This window comes from Panthera tigris, chromosome A3, assembly GCF_018350195.1.
Source record: "Panthera tigris isolate Pti1 chromosome A3, P.tigris_Pti1_mat1.1, whole genome shotgun sequence".
Taxonomy (NCBI): Eukaryota; Metazoa; Chordata; class Mammalia; order Carnivora; family Felidae; genus Panthera; species Panthera tigris.
The window spans coordinates 123,621,433-123,641,491 of NC_056662.1; the positions used below are offsets into that span (position 1 = coordinate 123,621,433).

Consider the following 20,059-nt stretch of genomic DNA (forward strand, 5'->3'; position numbering starts at 1 on the left):
GAATGTTTAAGTAAGATGAAAGAGACAAGCATTTTTTTTAATTCTTTTTTTTTAGTATTTATTTATTTTTGAGAGAGAGAGAGACAGAGTGTGAGCAGGGGAGGGGCAGACAGAGAGAGAGGGAGACAGAATCCAAAGCAGGCTCCGGACTCTGAGCTGTCAGCCCAGAGCCCCACACAGGTCTCGAACTCACAAACTGCAAGCTCATGACCTGAGCCGAAGTCAGACGCTTACGGACTGAGCCAACCCAGGAGCCCTGAGATGTTAGCATTTTTCAATGCTGATGGGAAGGGTCTGGTGTAAAGAGAATGCTGGAGAAGCGCTAGAGAGAAGACAGATAAAAGTGTCAAGTCCTACTGGGAGAGGCAGAGGGATCAGGGCCAAACCACAGATGTTTTATGAGAGAGAGGATGAATGGATGAAATTTGTGTACAGGGGCACCTGGGTGGCTCAGTCAGTTAAGTGTCCGACTCCTGGTTTCAGCTCAGGTCATGAGTTCACGGCTCATGAGTTCAAGCCCCACATCAGTGCAGAGCCTGCTTAGAGTTCTCTCTGTCTCTGTCCCTCTCCTATTCACGTGCTCTCTCTGTCTCTTTCTGTCTCTCTCTCTCAAAATAAATAAATAAACTTAAAAAAAAAAAAGGAAAAAAAAAGGTAGGGGGGCGCCTGGGTGGCTAGTTAGTTAAGCGTCCGACTTCGGCTCAGGTCATGATCTTGTGGTTTGTGGGTTTGAGCCCCGCCTCGGGCTCTGTGCTGACAGCTCAGAGCCTGGAGCCTGCTTCAAATTCTGTGTCTCCCTCTCTCTCTACCTCTCCCCCACTCACCTCTGTCTCTCTGTTTTTCAAAAATAAACGTTAAAAATTTTTTTTAATTAAAAAAAAGAAATTAAAAAAAACAAATGAGAAAATGAATGAATGAAAAGCTATTTCCTTTATGCTCTAAACTGATTGTTTAGAGGTTGGAGTGCAGCCGCCATCCATTTTCAGCTTACACCCAAAGAACCAAGGGAACCTACCCATGCAGCGAGCTTGGGCCACTTCGTCTTCCCTCCGAGGGTTGAGCGTCACTTAGAACCCTCCCTACAGCCATGAGCGGTTGGTGAGGGAGGGCACTGGTGCACCGCGGTAGGGGCCATGGGGTTTCTGGGTTCCCTGCTTGCTGTGCCCTCTGGTGCTGCTCACACTTAGTGCCACACGCACCTCTTCCATCCCACCGTGGATTGTTATGGGGCCTGTTCCACCTTACGAATGGTGGCTCTGACAGGACTCGGTTCATGACAGGTAGTTGGGCTGCATGGTCACTTGGTGTCCTGTGCTCAGGCATTCCATCTGTTCCGGGGCCCAGAAGCATGCCAGAAATTGTTTTTCAAAAGGCATTTAGTTCTTGACCCCGGAGGGCATGGCGTTGCTCCAGAGTCCCAAAGGTCTGCACCGTGATCCTGCCTTCTGAGACCGGCCACAAACCCTACATGGCGTCTTTTCCCCCCACAGATCCCTTCATCACAATAGCATCTACTGGACCATACAGCCCTCGGGGCAGGGATGCCTGTGGCTGCAGCCAGGGTCTGCTCGGCCCAGCCGGCCTTCCCCACCCCTCTGCTGAGACATGATGCCCTGATGGAAGTGGCCAGCAGAATGGAGTGAACATGTACTCAGTCCCCAGAAGCCTTCTAAACACTTACACAGTCCCCCCCTTACCACTGCCCTGTGGAGCAAGACTTAACCTCCTTGTCTTATAGATGAGGAAACTGAGTCACAGAAGGTGAAGACACTTGTTCAAAAAAGCTCCACGGTGTGAGATAGAACCAACAGGAATACGAGGTTCCTGCAAGAAGGCGATGGAAACTTTCAGAAACAGGGTAAACGGAGTAGAGAGGAGCACAGCCCAGCAGTGGGTGCCCATGATAATTCATTTTATGTGTCAACTTGCCTGGGCTAAGGGACATCCAGAAGCTGGTAAAACAGTATTTCTGAATGTGTCTGTGAGGGTGTTTCCAGAAGAGATTAGCATTTGAATCAGTGACTGAGTGAAGGAGATCCTCCTCACCAATGTGGCAGCTTCCAATCTGTCCAGAGTTTATTTTACTTATTTTTTTTTTAACTAGGCTCCATGCCCAACATGGGACTTGAACTCACAACCCTGAGATCAAGAGTTGCTTGCTCTAACCGACTGAGTCAGCCAGGCACCCCTATCAAGGGTTTAAATGGAACAAAAGCATGGAGGAGAGGCAAATTTGCTCTTTTCTGGAGCTGAGACAGACATCTTCTTCTGTAGACATCACCTGGTTCTCAGGACTCTGGACTTGAACTAGGATTTCCTGTTGCTCAGACCTTCAGGTCTGGACTAGCACTGCACCACTGGCTTCCCTGGGCCTCCAGATTGCAGTGAGCTGATGGTTAGCCTTCTCTGCCTTTGCCAATCTGGGATATTTGTAAGCCCAAATGTCTCAGACCCACTTCTAGGATAATCAAGCCAAACTGAATGTCCAGTGGAACCCACAAGGAACCCAGGAGCACATGAAAGAAGTCAGTCAAGGGCCTGGAGCACTGTCTTCTGCCCCCAGTGTTTTTAGATCAACAGCTTTCAACCTTTGATGACCATCTTGAACTTCCTGGAGGGTTTGTTAAAATCCAGACTGATGAGTCCCACTCCAAGAGCTATGATCCAATTGGTTTCATTAGGGCCCAAGAAAATGTGCATTTCTCATAAGGTCCAAGGTGACATGGTATCAGTCAGGGTTCTCCAGACAGGAACAAATAGGAGATACATATATCTGCAACAAATATCTATATGACAAATAGGAGAAGGGTGCCTGGGTGGCTCAGTTGGTTAAGCATCCAACTTTGGCTCAGGTCATGATCTCACAGTTCATGGGTTCAAGCCCCACATTGGGCTCTGTGCTGACAGCCCAGAACCTGGGGCCTGCTTTGGATTCTGTCTCTCTCTCTCTCTCTCTCTCTCTCTGCCCCTCCCCCACTCACACTCTGTCTCTCTCTCTCTCTTTCTCAAAAATAAACATTCAAAAAATTTTTAATTAAAAAAAAACAAATGGGAGATATACATTTCCTATATGTTCTAATAAGTCTCTCTCTCATATATGTGAATATACATGAAGAATAATAATAAATATATATGCTGAGAAGTTCCCAAATCTGTAGTCAGCAAGCTGGAGACCCAGGAGAACAATGATGATTTGGGAACAAAGAGGGTGTCTGTTTCTGGATCATCACTTTCTTATATAGCAAGGTGGTCCTTCTAGCTTTACTTGTAATATGACGAAGTAGAAACAACTGAATATCCATGAACATTAGGCCAATAATACTAAACATCTATTAAAAAGAAATGTGTTAAGGGGGTGCTTGGGTGGCTCGGTTAATTGAATACCTGACTCTTGATTTCAGCTCAGGTCATGATCCCAAGGTCTTGGGATCGAGCCCCACATTAGGCTCTGCACTTAAGATTCTCTCCCTCACTCTCTCTTCTGAAGCCCCTCTCCCCTGCTCACACACACTCTCTCTCTCTCTCTCAAATTAAAAAAAAAATTGGGGCTCCTGGGTGGCTCAGTCAGTTAAATGTCCAACTTCGGTTCAGGTCATGATCTCATGGCTCAGTTCGAGCCCCGCATCAGGCTCTGTGCTGACAGCTCAGGGCCTGGAACCTGCTTTGAATACTGTGTCTCCATCTATCTGTCTGCTCCTCCCCATTTCGTGCTCTCTCATTCTGTCTCTCTCTTTCTCTCTCTGTCTCACAAAAATAACATTTTAAAAAATGTTTTAATTAAAAAAAACAAGGGGCACCTGTGTGGCTCAGCTGCTTAAGCTTCTGACTTCAGCTCAGGTCATGATCTCACAATTCATGAGTTTGAGCTCCACATCAGGCTCTGTGCTGACAGCTCAGAGCCTGGAGCCTGCTTCAGATGCTGTGTCTCCCTCTCTCTCTCGCCCTTCCCCTCTTGAGCTCTGTCTCTCTCTCTCTCTCTCCCTCTCTCAAAAATAAATAAACATTAAAAAAAATTTTTTAAACAAGAAAGAGATATATTAATATAAAAAGTATTATGTAAAATATTTCTCCTACATTAACTGTTAAGGAATTTTTAGAAAAATCTATAGTACCCATTGCTATTTTAAAAGGGATGGTGTTAGCATGTGCTTATCTGTGTGCATGGGGCCTATATCTCAAAGAAATAATCTGCTGGCTTTTGCATGTGTATTTATCTCCTTCTGTTTTTATTACAGGTACCCAAGGGCTGGGCTGGACAGTTTTTTCTTTCTTCAGTGCACACCTAAGCAGGAACAAAGATTCAAAAGCCCTCACAAGACAAAATTTCTTTTAGGTGTATTTGCAGAACCAGCTTTTCTTCCCCCAGAGGCAAAATAAGACTGTGACTATGGGAAGAAAGGGACAAAACAAGGGCAAGGGGTGGGGGGGTAGCCAGGAGGAGAAGGACTGGGAAGACAGATGAGGAATCACTGACATGAGAGGGAGAAAGAGAGATGTCCAGGAGGCCAGGGAAAGGATGAGTTCACATCAAGTGTGGTTTCCTTGGCACCTCTCAAATTGAGATGCATCTTAATTGGTCAGCAGTCCCGGGTACTCGTACGACTCATGAACAGAGGAGGGATAAACAGTTAGTATGGGCTAGGTTATGCTGCAGTAATAAACATCCCCCAATCTCAGTAGTTTAAACAATAAAAGTTAACTATGCACACACTACATGCCCACATAGGGTTGGCTGGGGGCTGGCCCTCCTCCATATCATTGTTATATCAGGACCCAGGCTAACAGAACACTTCCAGTTACCAAAACAGAAATGGAAATGGAAAATGCAGGAAATTGTGCACTGGCTCTTGAAGCTTTACCCTAGAAGGAACATACATCATTTCAACCCACATTTTATTGGCCAACACAAGTCCTGTGGTCACATCTAATTCCAAGGGGACAGGAAAATGCAGTCCACCATGTGGTCACAAGGAGAGCTAGCAATAGATAGTGAACAGTAGGCATGACTACCATAGTAAAGGACTTGGGCCCCTGGTCTGGGGATGGAGATATGAGAAGAGAACTGCTTCCCATCAACAGGTAGAACTGAACAGGTTGTGATTACTCTGATGAGCAAAGCAGCAGTGGACTCTACCATGTGCAGAAGCTTTCTGGAAGTAAACAAAGAAACTGATTCCACTGGAAATGGGGAGTGTGGAGTAAGAAATGTTGACTTTCACTTTATACCCTTTGTAATGTTTGAAGTTTTAACCACAACTTTCATTTGTATGGGTTATTCTATGAGATTCAGGTTCCCCCATTCCCAATATTCAGCAGAAGACAGTGTAAATGGCCAAAAGGAAGTTCAAAGAATTGAGTGCTTATGATGGGGAGTAGCCATGCTCTGCCCCAAACTGAAACATCCAGATGCTTTTGGGTTGACCTAGGGTTAAAGAACACTGCCCTGTCTCCACCCCACCCCCCCCCCACCCCCCAGGAACTCAGCCAACATCTGCCCCACACATTTCCTGGAACTTATTGCTTCTCTAGAGGGAACAGCAAGGACTCTGACCCTGGGCCCCAAGACTCAGAACATTTTTTTTCCCAATCCAAAGGCCAGCATCATGACAATTACTATGCCATCTCTGATTATAGAAGGTAAGTAGCAACGGAAGAAATCATGCTCATGACTCAGAGCAAGGAAGTCCAATATTATCATCTCTAAAGAAATCTCAGATTTCCAGAGCACTTGGGTGGCTCAGTCAGTTGGGCGTCTGACTTCGGCTCAGGTCATGATCTCACAATTCATGAGTTCGAGTCCCAAGTAGGACTCTGTGCTGACAACTCAGAGCTTGAAGCCTGCTTTGGATTTTGTATCTCCCTCTCTCTCTGCCCCTCCCTCTCTCTCTCTCTCAAAAATAAATAAACATTAAAAAATTTTTTTAATTACAAAAAAAAAAGAAATCTCCTATTTCCATCTAAGATCATTCCCCTATTATTCTGGGGGCCCAGGAAGGGGTCCAAGGCAGAACAGAAGCTCAGGGAAGAAGTCCTGGGAAATTGCAAGGAGAAGGAAGCTGCCTTCTCAGACTCTGGCTTTGAGGACCCTTTGCACCATCACAACAGGACTGTGAGCCAAAAGCCAGTTGATTGGGGGAAGGATGGGAAGACTGAGTCACAAACTGAGACGTGGCCTAACTGGAGTGCACGACCCAAGGGCAAGCCTGTGGTAGTTCAGCCCCTTCTCTGCTTTCCACCCCTAGGCATTCATCCACTTCCAGGTGGACAGGACTTCTCAAGACTTGGGAGGTATCCTTCCTCCTTAGAGAACCTTCCCAGGACAGGGCCTGGGAGCCCAGGGCAGAGCAGGCACTATGGGGAAGACAGCCATGCATGCAAATGCTAAAAAACAGAAATGTCATACACGTCCTCATCATTCAACAGCTATTTCATTATTTTGAATCACCAAACGTTATTGGTCAGCAAGGAGCCCAGGAGCATGAGAGGAAACGAGGGATGGACAAACATGTCTAAGAACTAACCTTTACTCTCACCAAACCCAAAGCCCAGGAAAGAGCACAATACACAACCAAGCACTAGGGTACATGGCCCAGTGAGGTTCATGAGAGACAAAGGCACAGTTTGATGGGACCCAGAAGAGGAAAGTGATATGGAGAACAAAGGCAAAAGAAGTATGGGGCAAAAGTTAAATTTCCTTACAACTTGCAGCCCATTGACAATTACCTGGGACAGACAGAGTGACCTTCCTCTAGGAACTCAGCTGCTTCAATGTTAATACTTTGCTAGAGGCTAAAGGAAACCTTAGCAGGGCGCCTGGGTGGCTTAGTCCGTTGAGCATCTGACTTCGGCTCAGGTCATGATCTCGCGGTCCGTGAGTCCGAGCCCTGTGTCAGGCTCTGTGCTGACAGCTCAGAGCCTGGAACCTGTTTCGGATTCTGTGTCTCCCTCTCTCTCTGACCCTCCCCCGTTCATGCTCTGTCTCTCTGTCTCAAAAATAAATAAATGTTTAAAAAAAATTTTTTTAAAGGAAACCTTAGCTTGACATTAGCCTGAAGTTCAGGATCCTGTAAGTCTTCTTTAACATAGGAAAATCCCTTGGAAACTTCCTTTATCTCTAACTCTCCACTCCCCCTACCAATCCCACCCCCACCCCACAAGATATGTGTTAACAATCATCCTCCAAATATATGGCCCACTGATATACATCTGAAGTCTAAGTTTTTACTAAACAGTAGTAAATGACCCCTCAAGGTCTTGGAAACCTTGCTTCCAAATTCCTTAGAGACTTACACTATCCCTAACCCCCTCCCAACTTGAAAGTATATAATCAATCATTCTTCATAACCCCAGTGCAGCTCTTTCTGCCCGTGGGTCCTGTCCCTGTGCTTTAATACAACCAACCACCTTTTTTGCACCAAAGACATCTTAAGAATTCTTTCTGGACCATTTGCCTCTGGAGCCCAGTGTTTCATATCAGAAAGATCTAATACCTGTTCAAGGTGTTCAGTACTTTTCCTGGGGACTTTCAGCCTTATCCATGGCCTCCTTTAACAAGGAATGGGATAAAACCAACTTCTCGTAATTTTCTTTTCTCTAAAGTAGGCTGTGCTGCTGGGGGGAAGGATATGAAGATTCTCCTAGAATTTCAAGAACAGCACTGATAAAGAGTTCACAGTTCAGAAGTGTGGTATCACAAAAAATAAATATTAAGTCTTTGTCCCCAGTTCCTGGCACACAACTCCCAAAGCCTTGGAATCTCTGGAGTGATGGGTATCTTTTGTATGCTAATGAGATGACTGGTGAGTGGGGACCCCAGAGAGCTTCTGGAAGGGGGCTGATCTCCAGAAAATCCAAGACAGATGAGAGGGTTGGGACTTTCAACTCCACCTCCACCCCTGACTTTTGGGGAGGGCCAAGGGGCTACAGATTTAATTCAATCACCAGGGCCAATGATTAATCCACCTACCTCATGGAACCTCCATAAAAACCTCTAAATGACAGATTTTAGAGAATTTCCAGGTTAGCAAACACATCAAGGTGTCAGGAGGGTGACACACCCAAAGAGACCATAGTACAGAAGTGCCACATGCCTTCCCCCATGCCTTGCCCTATGCATGTCTCCCACTGGACCCTCCTGAGTTATGTCCTTTGTAATGAACTACTGATAGTAAAGTGTTTTCCAGAGTCCAGTGGGTCATTCTAGCAAGTGATCGACCATAAAGGGAGGAACTGTAACCAAGTTGGGCAGAAGCATGGGTGACTGAGGGACCCAATGGTTGTGACTGGTGTCTGCACCTTGTGCCTGAGCCCTTTAGCTTTGGGGATCTGCATTAACTGTGTCAGAAATGAACGGAACCATTGGATACCCAGTTGGTGTCAGAAAAAAGGAGAATTGGTTGATGGGAAAAGAAAACTTAACAGAAAGAGCTTGTGGGATCCTATTCTATGTCTGTGCAATAAAAGGAAAGCCCTACACAGTTGTCTAGGTGCAGCTGCAAGAGGAGAGGTGCTGAGCAGTGTTCCCTGCCCTCCTCTTTTCCAGTCCCTCCCCCATGGACTCACGAACTGCACCCCCAGCGTTTCTAGGCATTGTCGTCATCCTTCCTATCCCACATTCTCACCTGGGCAGCCAGCTCTCTCTGCCCCCTTGCCTCTATGTAGTCCTGGAACCACATTAGCCTTCTGGGGTCTGTTCTAACTTTTCATCCTTTCTTCTAGAAATTTGACTGCCCTCCCTTTTACCCAAAGCCAATAAAATCCCTCCCTCCCAGGGATCTGTCTCTTACTTCTTTCCCTGTTCAAGCCAGTTGGTGGTTTTAAACAGGAACTAAAGTATCATATTTCCCTGAACAAGGTTTGTCAGACCCAAAGGTTTTCCATTTGCAGGAAATGAGAACTCACTCAAACTCACCTGAGCCGAAATTGGAAATTTATTATAAGGCATCAGGTTGTCCTTGATGATCAAAAAGGAGGAAGGATGGGTAGATGGCAGTTGGGCTACAGAAGGTCAGAGACCAGAACTATAAAACAGCCAGGGACCCAGGTTGCTGTCTACTCAGGTCGTTCCCCCAGCTCTCAGGGACCACATAATTCTCACACCATTTCACTGTGTATCTTCATCCTTCTCTGCACGGGAGCTTTCTCTGCTTCTCTGCCCCCATAATGGAAGATGGTTCCACATACAGCCCAGGACTTACAATTCCTCAGATTAGGCAACCATCAGAATTCTAAATCCAAAATCCCCAAAGGAGGGAATGTATTTCATGCTCCTCACCTGGAATATCAAAAAACCATACCCAGAGAGGCAACCATGTAATACCAATGTGGCTGTGAGATCCACCTTCACTGAAGGAGCAGTTCTTAGAGAAGGAGGGATGCTGTACTGGCTGGATACCCCCAAAACTTCACAACAGCTGTATTTAGCATTCCAGTTGCTCATTAAAATTATGCAGAGTCAGCCTACAGAGAAACTCGCAAGGCCACTTGTGTGGGGATAGAGGTGTCTGCAGCAAGGAGGGGAGTGCACAACTGTCCAGTCCTTTAGTCAACATTTTTAGTGGTTGGAGCAACTTCCAGGAGCAGCTGGAGATACAGGGTGGCCATCTGCAAACACCTGGGCTGGCAGTGGAAATAGACAAACAGGAAATAGACCGGGATGCCACTGAGCAGGAACAGGAAGATGTACAGGAACTCAATCTGGGGGTGGTCGATGATGGGCGCCAGCACCAGGTAGAGAGAAGCAAGGAGCATGATGACAGGGATGATGGTGGGGACCTGCAATGGACACAGGGACCTGGATGATGGAGAGGCACGGGATGTTGTATGTGGCCCTTGGGCTCTGTCCCTCCTGCCTGCCTGCCTGTTGCTTTCACCTGGCACCAGCTCCTCTCTTCCAGTCACTGCCATCCTACCTTGCCTGGCCAGGGAAGCCGCCTGCCAGGTTACAAGGGCCATCCAAGGATCAGGAGCTTTGGGACCCAGGCTAATCCTCTCTATGCTATGTGAGGATTAATCCTCCTACTATATGTGTGCATCCTCTCTGCATTTGTCTCCTGTTGTTCTCCCTCAGGGTCCTCCAGAGGAGAAATGAGTCCCCAGTAAGCAGAATCGATGCCTTGTGATCCAGATGTCCTCACCCCCAGGAAATATAGAAATTGTCTACCAAATATGACATCCTTTCTTACATTCTTTCTCCAGGCCCCAAACGGGGCTGTGGTCCAACGATCTGCTTCATGCAACAGCCTAGGGTTGCAAAAAGCCCAATGTTTATTCCAGACTCTACCTTGTAAGGTCGAGGAAGATTCTTCTTCTTTATCCGCAAGTACAAGAGACAGCCAATGGTGGTTCCATAGGTGATCCAGCCAAGGAAGCTAAGAGGCAAACATGAGCCACTTACTCCGAGGCCCTTCCCTGGGTGGGCCCGCAAAAGGGCTGGCCTACTAGGTGCAAACCTGGGACAGAAGTGCAAGCTCATCAGGGGCCTTTCAGCTACCCCCAATTGTCCTTGTCTATGCAGACTTAGGAAAGAGGAAGGCAAGGCTGGGGCACCAAGAACAGGAATGCAATGGAGGGTATTCTTGCCTCCTTCATCTCCAGTCACAAAGTGACTCACACATACAAGCCCAGGCACCCACTTGGCTTCATATTGGGCCTTGTTTGACTGCCCCTGACTGGACAGAAAAGGACAATTTTCAAAGAGAGGGAGGAGCATTTGTGTGTCTAAAAACAGGAGTCTGGTGAAATGTCAAGGAAGCCTGTGCTCTCCTCAGGGACCAGCACACTCATAGCAGATGCTCCTACTTTAGAGTCGGTGACAGGATAGGTCACTGAACACCCAGACAAGTGCCTGGCCTCTGCCTTCCCCAGTGTGGTTAGTTGAGTGGCTGATATAGGTCCGATAGAAGCCTCATCTGACCCGGGAGATGGGATCCAGACCAGGCCATCTCTTGAGGCAGTCAAGACTGGGAGACATGGGGTCCTTGTTGGGATAGATCATCCCCAACATTCTCACTCTGTGCCGGAACACTCTCAGTTACATTCCCCAATCTCAGCCCAAAGAAACCCTGGGTTCACCACGGTTTGATATTATTCTCATCATATAATGATTTTATCCTTTCTCATGGGAAAAAGATAAAAAGAAAACCAGATCTGTTACTTAATGTTCTGAAGAAAGTCACATCAAGCATTGTATATCCTGTTCCAGAAGATTAATTATACTTATGACAACAAAGAAGAGAACACGCGATGCCTGAGAAATTGCTCTGAGAGCTCCCTCGGCATCCAGACGCCACACTTGCCTGTAAGTGTAAGGATGTGCCCACGAAACCTGTTTCAGATGAGGTCATAAAACCACAGCTGGATGGCACGACAGTCCATCATTTCTGCCCCAGGCAAGGTAATAAAGGGGGTCAGAATATGTCTCCATTTTGATGCAATCTCTGATTATACCTACCCAGCTTGGTTGTGGGTCTGCCCTAGGTTCAATAAAGATATGCTGGGTCAGAGTCCTGAGCACAGATCAGACTACAAAGGGAAAATCACACCACAGCCAAGGGCTACAAGTCGTGGTGAGTAAAGCCTGAAGATAGCTTTAATGTGATCTCAGCGACAGAATAAAGGAACAAGGAAGAATAAAAAATGACAAAGACAACACAAGCCTTTAACTTGTCTGCCTCTTGGTGAAACATTTGTCTCATTGAATTTTTGGAAATAGGACAAGAGAGGAGGGAGCCACTTTTAATTTTGGAAACATAACTGGGAGAGAATGGCTGAAATGTGTGTGCATGTGCAAGAGCCCTGAGCTCAGGTTTCCAGAAGTGTGCATGCATATCTTTATGTATATAAACAGGCATATATGTGATAGTTACACATAGAGGCTTCCAGAAGTGTGCACACACGTATTTATATACACACATGCATGTGTGTGAGTGTGCACACATGGGGGCTTCTATATACATATGAGTGTATGTGAGTGTACGCACAAAGGGGCCATGAGATACCCAGCACGGGAGGACAGTCTCACTTGCCTCAAGAAGTTCACGATGGTGCTGAAGCTTCCTGGGATGACCAGGACCAAAGCCACTGCCGTGGTAAACATCAGGGCCGGAGTTGGTGTGAGGTGATGCACATGAACCATGGACAGAAGTTGGGGCTGGGAGCAAAGCCAGGTGTCAGGCAGCCGCCCCGCCAAGGGAGGCGCAGTAGGTTTCTGCCCTGGGAAGTTCCCAGCCCTCTTCCCCTGCCAAACTCACTCCGGACACCAGTGCGCCAACCTAATAGTCCCCAGTCCCCACAGCTTCAAGATGCAGGTCTCTGTGGCTCACCTGGGGTGAAAGCAGGCCCAGCGTACAGCTTGGGAGGCCGATCACTCCAGAGACCCAAAAAGCTTAGGACGTGGGCTAGAGTGTAGGGAGCTGACCCACGTGCCTGGCCAGGTTGTCCAACTTTCTATTGCTCATCCCCAAGACAGGAAGAGGGACCAGGGGTGGGAAGACAGAGGATGCGGGAGAAGAGGGTGGGATGGTTATGGATGGAGCATGGAATAGGATCATGGATTATGGTAGTAGACTGTATAAGCACTCAGCAAATAGTCCTCCCTCTCCCACCTCTGTAGGAGAAATACTAGGTACTTCCCCATCCATTGACTCTGGGCTTGGCCAATGAAATGTGAGCAGGGGTAACACAGCAGAGGCTCGAAATATACCTGTGTGGCTTGGCTTGGTCTCTTGAACCCCTGCCACCTGCTTTAGGCAAAAACATGCTTTGGCCTGGGTCCCTGAGACAAGAACAGACTCAGAGACCTGAATGAGAAAATCTGAACACGAACCCCAGGCTGAAGCAGAGCCACGACAGACCCAGGGACCGATGAGCAACATGAAGCATTTGCTGTTGTCAGCCCCGTAGATCTTGGAGTTGTTGTTCAGCATCATTGCTGCGAAAACTACCAGAGGGACAGAGTCCCCAGGGGGAGGGGCCCTGAACGTACTCACCAGCTCGGCTCTGCTCCTGTGGCTCTGCCCCACTGCCCCCACACCGTTTGCCCTACACAAACATCCCTATCACCTACAGACTCCACAGTGTGATCCAGTATGGTGACTCCCAAAACCTGGAAGTCAAAGGACTGGAGTTTAAATGGAGATACTTGGGATGCTTGAGTCTCATTCTTAGAAGAAAAGAGGGTTAAGGTGCCTGGGTGGCTCAGTCACTTAAATGTCTGACTTCAGCTCAGGTCATGATCTCACAGTTCGTGAGTTCAAGCCCTGCATTAGGCTTTGTGCTGACAGCTCAGAGCCTGGAGCCTGCTTCAGAGTCTCTCTCTGCCCCTCCCCAACTCATGCTGTCTCTCTGTCTCAAAAATAAATAAACACTAAAAAAAAAAAATTTTTTTTTTTTTAAGAAGAGAAGAAGGCTATGTCTTGTAGGGGGAGTCCTGGCTTGGGCTAAGTGCTAAGCTCAGGCAGGAGAAAGCTTAGCCCTCCTGCAGCCCCCACCACCTTGGCCAGCCCAGACCCCATCTCTCACCATGTGGCCTTCTCTCGCAGCCACATAGCACACGCGACTTCCACCGAAGAACATCCCATTGGCAGAGCCAAATGTCGAGAGTACGACAGCCAACGGTACCAGCCAGGCCCAGGCCCCCAGCACCTGGTTCCTAGGACAACAGAGGGTCAAGGGAAGGAACTCCAGCAGCAAACTGGAAGACAACAGCAAGGAAACAGAGCAAGCGAAACATCTAGAGGCAACTTGAAATATACACGGGACACTATCCTTCCCTAAACCTGATGTCTGCCCGGTGGCCAAGGAACACATCACTTGACTCACTCACCCCCAGCTCACAGCCATAGCATCAGAGGAAAGGATCTCGTTGGGCGACAACACTAGCAGGTAACTGATGTTGACCAGGAGGTACAAGCTGGTGACCAGGGGGATGGCGATCATCACTGCCCACACCAGGTTCTGCTGCAGAGTCCGGAAAAAGAAGCCACGTGTTAGGTGGTGAGTTCCTTCTCAGGCCCCCAGAACAGGCTCGTCAGTGCAGTGCTGAGCTCATCCTGGCCTCAGGGAGTATGTCAGGCCCTGGGGGCCACTCGGGCTGTGTGCCCCTCCTCCACGTGCTCACAGTCCATGGCCTGGATCCACAAACAACAGATGTGCTGGGAGGCCACGAGGGGCACGAACCAGTCTAAGCAGTGGAGATACAGAGGGCCTGAGAGGAGTGGGGGCACCCACGAGAACAGAGCACAGAGAAGGGACAAGGAAGTTAAAGATCTTCATTCTTGGCTATTCATCAATCTTTCCAGCTGTAATATTCCAAGACCACCATGACAACCCTGCCTATTTTCTGGGTCTCCAGGACTCAGGCCCACCCAGACTGAAGGCCATTTCTGCCAGGGGTTCCACTCTGACCCTCAGGCTCCTCAACTGGAAATTGGGGGTCATTGGGGATCTGTAAAATGGGACTTCCCACTGCTCTGCCTCCCTGCAAGGTATGAGGGTCAGCACAGAGGAGGGAAAAGGAAGGGCCTGGACATAAGGGCTGTGGGCACACAGAGCAGCTTATCCTATGGAGGCATTGTGCCACTCTGACCCTCGGTCTTTCAATAAAGGTACTGAGCGGGCGTCCAATAAAAATGGAGGAATAAATGAAAACTGGGTAAAACAGAGTGTACTCCCTCCCACTTCACCGCCTGGCCACCCTCCCACCGCCCCCCCCCCCCATGCCCTGGACATCATTCTGGAGCCAGGAGCAAATAGAAGGAAGGAGTCTCCCTCTGAACCCACAGAACTCCATTCAACATTCCCCAAAGGAACACCTGGGTGGCTCAGTAGGTTAAGCATCCGGCTTCAGCTCAGGTCATGATCTTGCAGTTCGTGGATTCGAGCCCCACATCGGGCTCTGTGCTAACAGCTCAGAGCCTGGAGCCTGCTTCAGATTCTGTCTCCCTCTCTCTCCACCCTTCCTCTGCTCACATTCTCTCTCTCTCTCTGTCTCTCTCTCTCTCTCAAAAATAAATAAACATTAAAAAATTAAAAACAAAAACAAAAAACATTTCCCAGGCTTGGGCCACCCTGGATAGACATCTACACCTCAAAGCAGTAAACGCATGTCCACGACACCCCCGGCCTCACGCAGGACTTTCTCTAGATGTCCTTTGGCTTACCTCTTGAGGGGCAGGCAAGCACTGATGAGCCCAGAGCCTCTCCCCTCAGTACCAAACGGGACCCCAGAACCTGGTATTGCTGCTACTGACACTTACAACATGAAATGAAGCACAGAAGAGGTCATTCTGTTGGCAGGGAGGTCTTCTCCAGACTTGGCACAGAGCTGTCCCTGGGAGGGCTGAACCACAGTCCCACACACACCTCCTGGCCCACCACTAGGTAGGACCCTCCCCCATTTTAGCGTCTGCCTGGTTAGCACATCTTCTCTTCTTCAACATTATATAAAAAGCAATTTCCAAGGGTACCTGGGTGTCTCAGTCGGTTAAGGATCCAACTACTGAGCTCAGCTCAGGTCATGATCTCGCAGTTTGTGAGTTCAAGCCCCACATCAGGCTCTGCACTAAAGTGCAGAGCCTGCTTGGGATTCTCTCTCTCCCTTTCTCTCTGCCCCCACCCCGGCTCGCTCTTACTCTCTCTCAAACTAAATAAATATTTAAAAAATAATAATAAGGCAATTTCCAGAGCTTTCTGCCAGCCTGAGATCTGCCACAGAAAACTCTGGAGGCAAGCACAGGAGGAAGGGGGTACTGAGGGCAGAGTATTGACCTCAGGGCCTGTCTTCTGCCCTACTCAAACTTCCTTGAGACACAGAGATGCCCAGTTCTTTCTGGTCTCTGCGTTCCTGTTCACACTGCCTCTAAACGGCTGTTTTGCCACAAACCACATTAGCCCTTCAAGGGTCAGCTCCAGCCCTCCTCTCGCAGGACTGCTGGACTGTTCTGCCTCATGAGTTCCAGCAGCAAGTGGAGACAGCACCTCAGCCAGCTTTATTATATCCTAGCCTCTGTCCCATCCTGTCCTGTCCTCTAAGGGCAGGGGCCGGGGAGGGTGACCAATTCGCCCCAGCTTGCCTGAGACTTTCCCACTTTTCACACCAGAAGCCCTGCATCCCTAGGAAGTCTCCAGTCCTGGGCAACCTGGTCAGCAGACCTAGCAGGTCATGTGACAAATGCATGCAAGTGAAGCCAGTAGGACAGCAATGGACTCTCATAGACAGTAGGTCCTCTCAGGTCCCCTCCAGCTCTCAAATCTAAGGATCTGGAGGCAAAGGAAATGGCCCCAACCACTGTTTCAGCGTGGCAGCTAATTCCTCATCTTCCCAGTCCTGAAAGTGTGTTCTGCCTGGGCCGAGAAGAGGCCACATGTAGCAAAGATGGGCAATGGAGCAGAGTCCTGGGTTCCCCCTACTGCAGGCCTTGCTGTGGGGTGCCCTCAGCAGGCAAGCACCCACCGTGCATGACCCAGCCACATGCCAAGTCACAAGGAAGGGATCTGACATGCTTTTGAATTCGACTCCTCTTGGACAGCCCACCGGCCAGCTAATGAGCTATGACAGCCAAGCCCCAGGTTGTGCCACAAGAACAGTGAGATTTCCTGGTTTCATTCTCAAACACCTTAACTCTTTACTCAAATTCCAGGGCACATGGGCATAACGCTGGCCCAGGTTTGACATAGGATCTGCCGTTTCTTGGAAAAGAGTGTGAAACAAAGATACACTTAACATGTGCTTCAGAGCTCAGACTTAGAGCCAGAATTTCAATTGTCCATCATTCAGAGGCATGGCTTTGTTTTTGCTTGAAACCCACATTTGTTGGGGCGCCTGGGTGGCTCAGTTGATTAAGCCACCGACTTCAGCTCAGGTCGTGATCTCACACTTTGTGAGTTCGAGCCCTGCGTCGGGCTCTGTGCTGACAGCTCAGAGCCTGGAGCCTACTTCAGATTCTGTCTCCCCCTCTCTCTACCCCTCCCCTGCTCACGCTCTGTGTCTCTCTCTCAATAATAAATAAACATTACAAAAAAAAAAAAGAAAGAAACCCACATTTGTCAAAAATGCAGGGGTGCCTGGGTGGCTCAGTCGGTTAAGTGTCGGACTTCGGTTCAGGTCGTGATATCAACAGCTCGTGAGTTCAAGCCCCTTGTCAGGCTCTATACTGACAGCTTGGAGCCTGGAGCCTGCTTTGGATTCTGTCTCCCTCTGTCTCTGCCCCTCCCCCATTCACACACTCTCTCTCTTTCTCTCTCTCTCTCACTCAAATGTAAATAAACATTTTAAAAAAATGTTTAAAAAAATGCAGAGGTCAGCAAACTACAGCCTGTGGACCAAATCCAGCCACTGCTTGTTTTTGTAAATAAACTCTTACGGAGGCACAGCCACCCTCATTTGTGGCCTATGGCTATTTGCAACAGAGTTGAGTGATCGTGACAGAGGACTCGTGACCCACAAAACCTAAAATGTTAGCTCTTTAATCCTTTATGGAAAAAAAATTTGCTAATCCATGCTCTATGGCATGGGAGCTTGTCTCACTCACCTTTGGACCCCCTTGCTCTTTCCCTGGACCAGCTCCGAGCCCAGAGCCTGGATTCAAAGAGAGAGGAGTCTAGCCCTGTGAACTGAATGAGCCCGTGCCCGAGCCCGTGCCCCTGCCCGGCAGCCCCAGCCCCACCCAGAGCCACCATGGACACACAGCAACCATTCACCTGAAATTACAGCTGTTTATGGCACTCCATACACAAGTGATTACGCCAGTTAATAACAGTTAATACCTTCAAGCCCTGCGAGGTAGATGGGACAGCTATTATGATCCCGTTGATAGGGAGGAACTAAAGCACGAGGAATTACGTGCAAGAATAAAAACTAGGTCCCAGGACTTCTGGCTCTCACCCCGGTCTCTCTGTGCTCTGGGACTTCAGTCTCCAAGCTCCTCTTCTCCCCCCAGATTCTCCCAAACCCCCCTCCAGGGAGCCTCTGCTGAGAGGTGAGACATGTAATGGCCCCTGAGCCAGCCCCGAGGATGTAGAGGAAAAGACTCAGTTCTCACCCTCTGAAAATTAAAGGCTCCTGCAGGAAAAAAAGAAAACAAATAGCAACCTAAGCAAATATATTTATAGCAAAGAGTTAATTTCCATAGTAACTGAAGAGTCCAAATGTTCCAGCTATCAAGACAGATAACAAGCTGAGTCATCAAGCACGGCCTCTTGCTAGTGGTATGACCTCACAATCACTTCCCCTTTTCTAAGCCTCAGTTTTCCCATGTGAAAAATGGTGTTGATAATACCGACCTTGCCAGGCAAATGAGACCATGAGTGTGATCCTATAAAGTTCTGTGCTCACTTGGGAAGTTATTATTCCTCTAATTCCATAAATTACTTAAGGTAGACAGTGGGCTGGCATTCATGACTTCAAAAAGGGTACCCCTATTTTCAGCTGATTCCTCATGGTTTTAGTCAGTTCAAATAACAATAATTGGAACAGTTAATGTTTGGAGATTTCACCCTCTGAAGAAGTATTTTGGACTCACCTTTGGATTCTTGAGCTCTTCCACCACATAGTTGACGTTATTCCAGCCATCGAAGGACCACATGCCCTGGTAAAAGGCCATGCCAATGCGCCCAGCCTGCTGTGTTGTGTTGTGGAAGGCAAGCAAAAAGGTTTCCGTGTGGCCCCGGCCCTGGCCCAGCACCACGGCCCCACCCACCACGATGACCAGCAACGAGAACACTTTGGCGACCGCGCACACGTTCACCAGCATGGTGGCCAGCCGTGAGCTCCAACAGTTGACCAGCGTCAGCAGCAGGATGCAGGAGGCAGCCACGCCCTTCAGCACAGCCTGGGGCATCGAGGAGCAGCCAGGGTAAAAGGGGGTCACGGCATACTCAGCGAAGCTCAGGGAGACGGCAGCAATGGCAGCTGGTCTGACCAGCAACACAAATGTATAGATAACCAGGAAGGCTGGCAAGGAGCCAAAGATTTGCAGGATGTAGGCATACTCCCCTCCAGATTTGGGAACCAGGGCACTCAGCTCAGCATAGCACAGGGCACCCATCATGGCCAGGAGGCCACAGCCTGCCCAGACCATAAGACTGGCTCCAGGGCTGCCCATGTAGACCAAGACCCCCTGTGGTGACATGAAGACACCAGAGCCAATCATACAGCCAGCCATCAGGGACACGGCACTCCACAAACCAATCTCCCTCCTCAGCCTTAGCCCCTCACCACCTGGCTCCCGTCCTGCCACCCCCTCACCACCATTTCTTTCCTGACTTCTCTCCATCTCAGGGCTTCAACAGTCACTGTGTCTAGCTGAGCAGAAGCAGATACTCTCGTCTGTCTTGCGGGCTTCCTGCAGGGGTTAATGATTACAGCACTTGATGAAGTCTGAACCGGAGACCAGACAGCCAGGGCATGGCATTCAGCAGGCACAGAGCCTTCACTGATCGACCGGTCCCTGTCCAACTCAAACTCCAGTATAGGCAGTATACAGGAGCTGTTTGCCAGTGTAACCCAGGGATCAAGGAAAAGATCAAGGAAAGAGGGATTTTAGTAGAAATCCCTGCTGCCCAATTCCACAGCACTATGTGAGGAATAACAGTTGGACGGGTGTTCTGTGCCAACAATAACAATGCGGAGCAATTACACATCAGTAACCTAAAAAAGTCTCTGCAATAGTTTTATCAGCCAAGCAATAAAACCCCTGTTTTATCAGGATTCCAATTAAAATTGCATGAGCCCTGCTTTAAGGAAGAATCAAGACAATCAAAGAAGAAGATTCAAATAGTTCAGAACAGAGCTTTACCCCTACAAGGAAAGGACCACGTGGTTAGAAGCACAGTACAGGGTGTGGAATGGGATCCTGCATTCAAATCCCAGGTTTAGTCCCTCATAGTTGTGTGACGTTGGACAATATCTCTGAACTTCACCCTACTCATCTGTCAGTTAATTACAATACCCACCACATAGTGTTACTGTAAAGATTAAATAGCATAGTCCAATCAAAGTAGCTAGAATAGTAGGTGAAATGTAGTAGGCTTTCCTTAAACATTAGCCAATACTATCTGG

At 48.5% G+C, this 20,059-nt stretch overlaps 1 protein-coding gene across 5 annotated transcripts; it reads right to left on the reverse strand.

The window, feature by feature from the left end:
- Positions 1 to 8,938: 8,938 nt before the first annotated feature.
- On the reverse strand, positions 8,939 to 19,274 carry LOC102962720 (b(0,+)-type amino acid transporter 1-like). 5 transcript variants are annotated; one of them, XM_007080721.3, is made up of 6 exons: positions 18,522 to 19,274; positions 13,826 to 13,959; positions 13,522 to 13,651; positions 12,027 to 12,151; positions 10,283 to 10,370; positions 9,448 to 9,774 (listed from the first exon to the last, which is right to left on the reverse strand). In XM_007080721.3, exons 1-6 carry the CDS (start codon positions 19,272 to 19,274, stop codon positions 9,541 to 9,543), a joined length of 1,464 nt encoding a protein of 487 aa, XP_007080783.1. In that variant the 3' UTR covers positions 9,448 to 9,540. The 5 variants fall into 5 exon arrangements, with proteins under 5 accessions (XP_042838380.1, XP_007080783.1, XP_042838382.1 ...); XM_042982445.1 differs by having other exon boundaries at positions 9,601 to 9,793; XM_042982448.1 differs by lacking the exons at positions 13,522 to 13,651; positions 13,826 to 13,959.
- Positions 19,275 to 20,059: the final 785 nt, after the last annotated feature.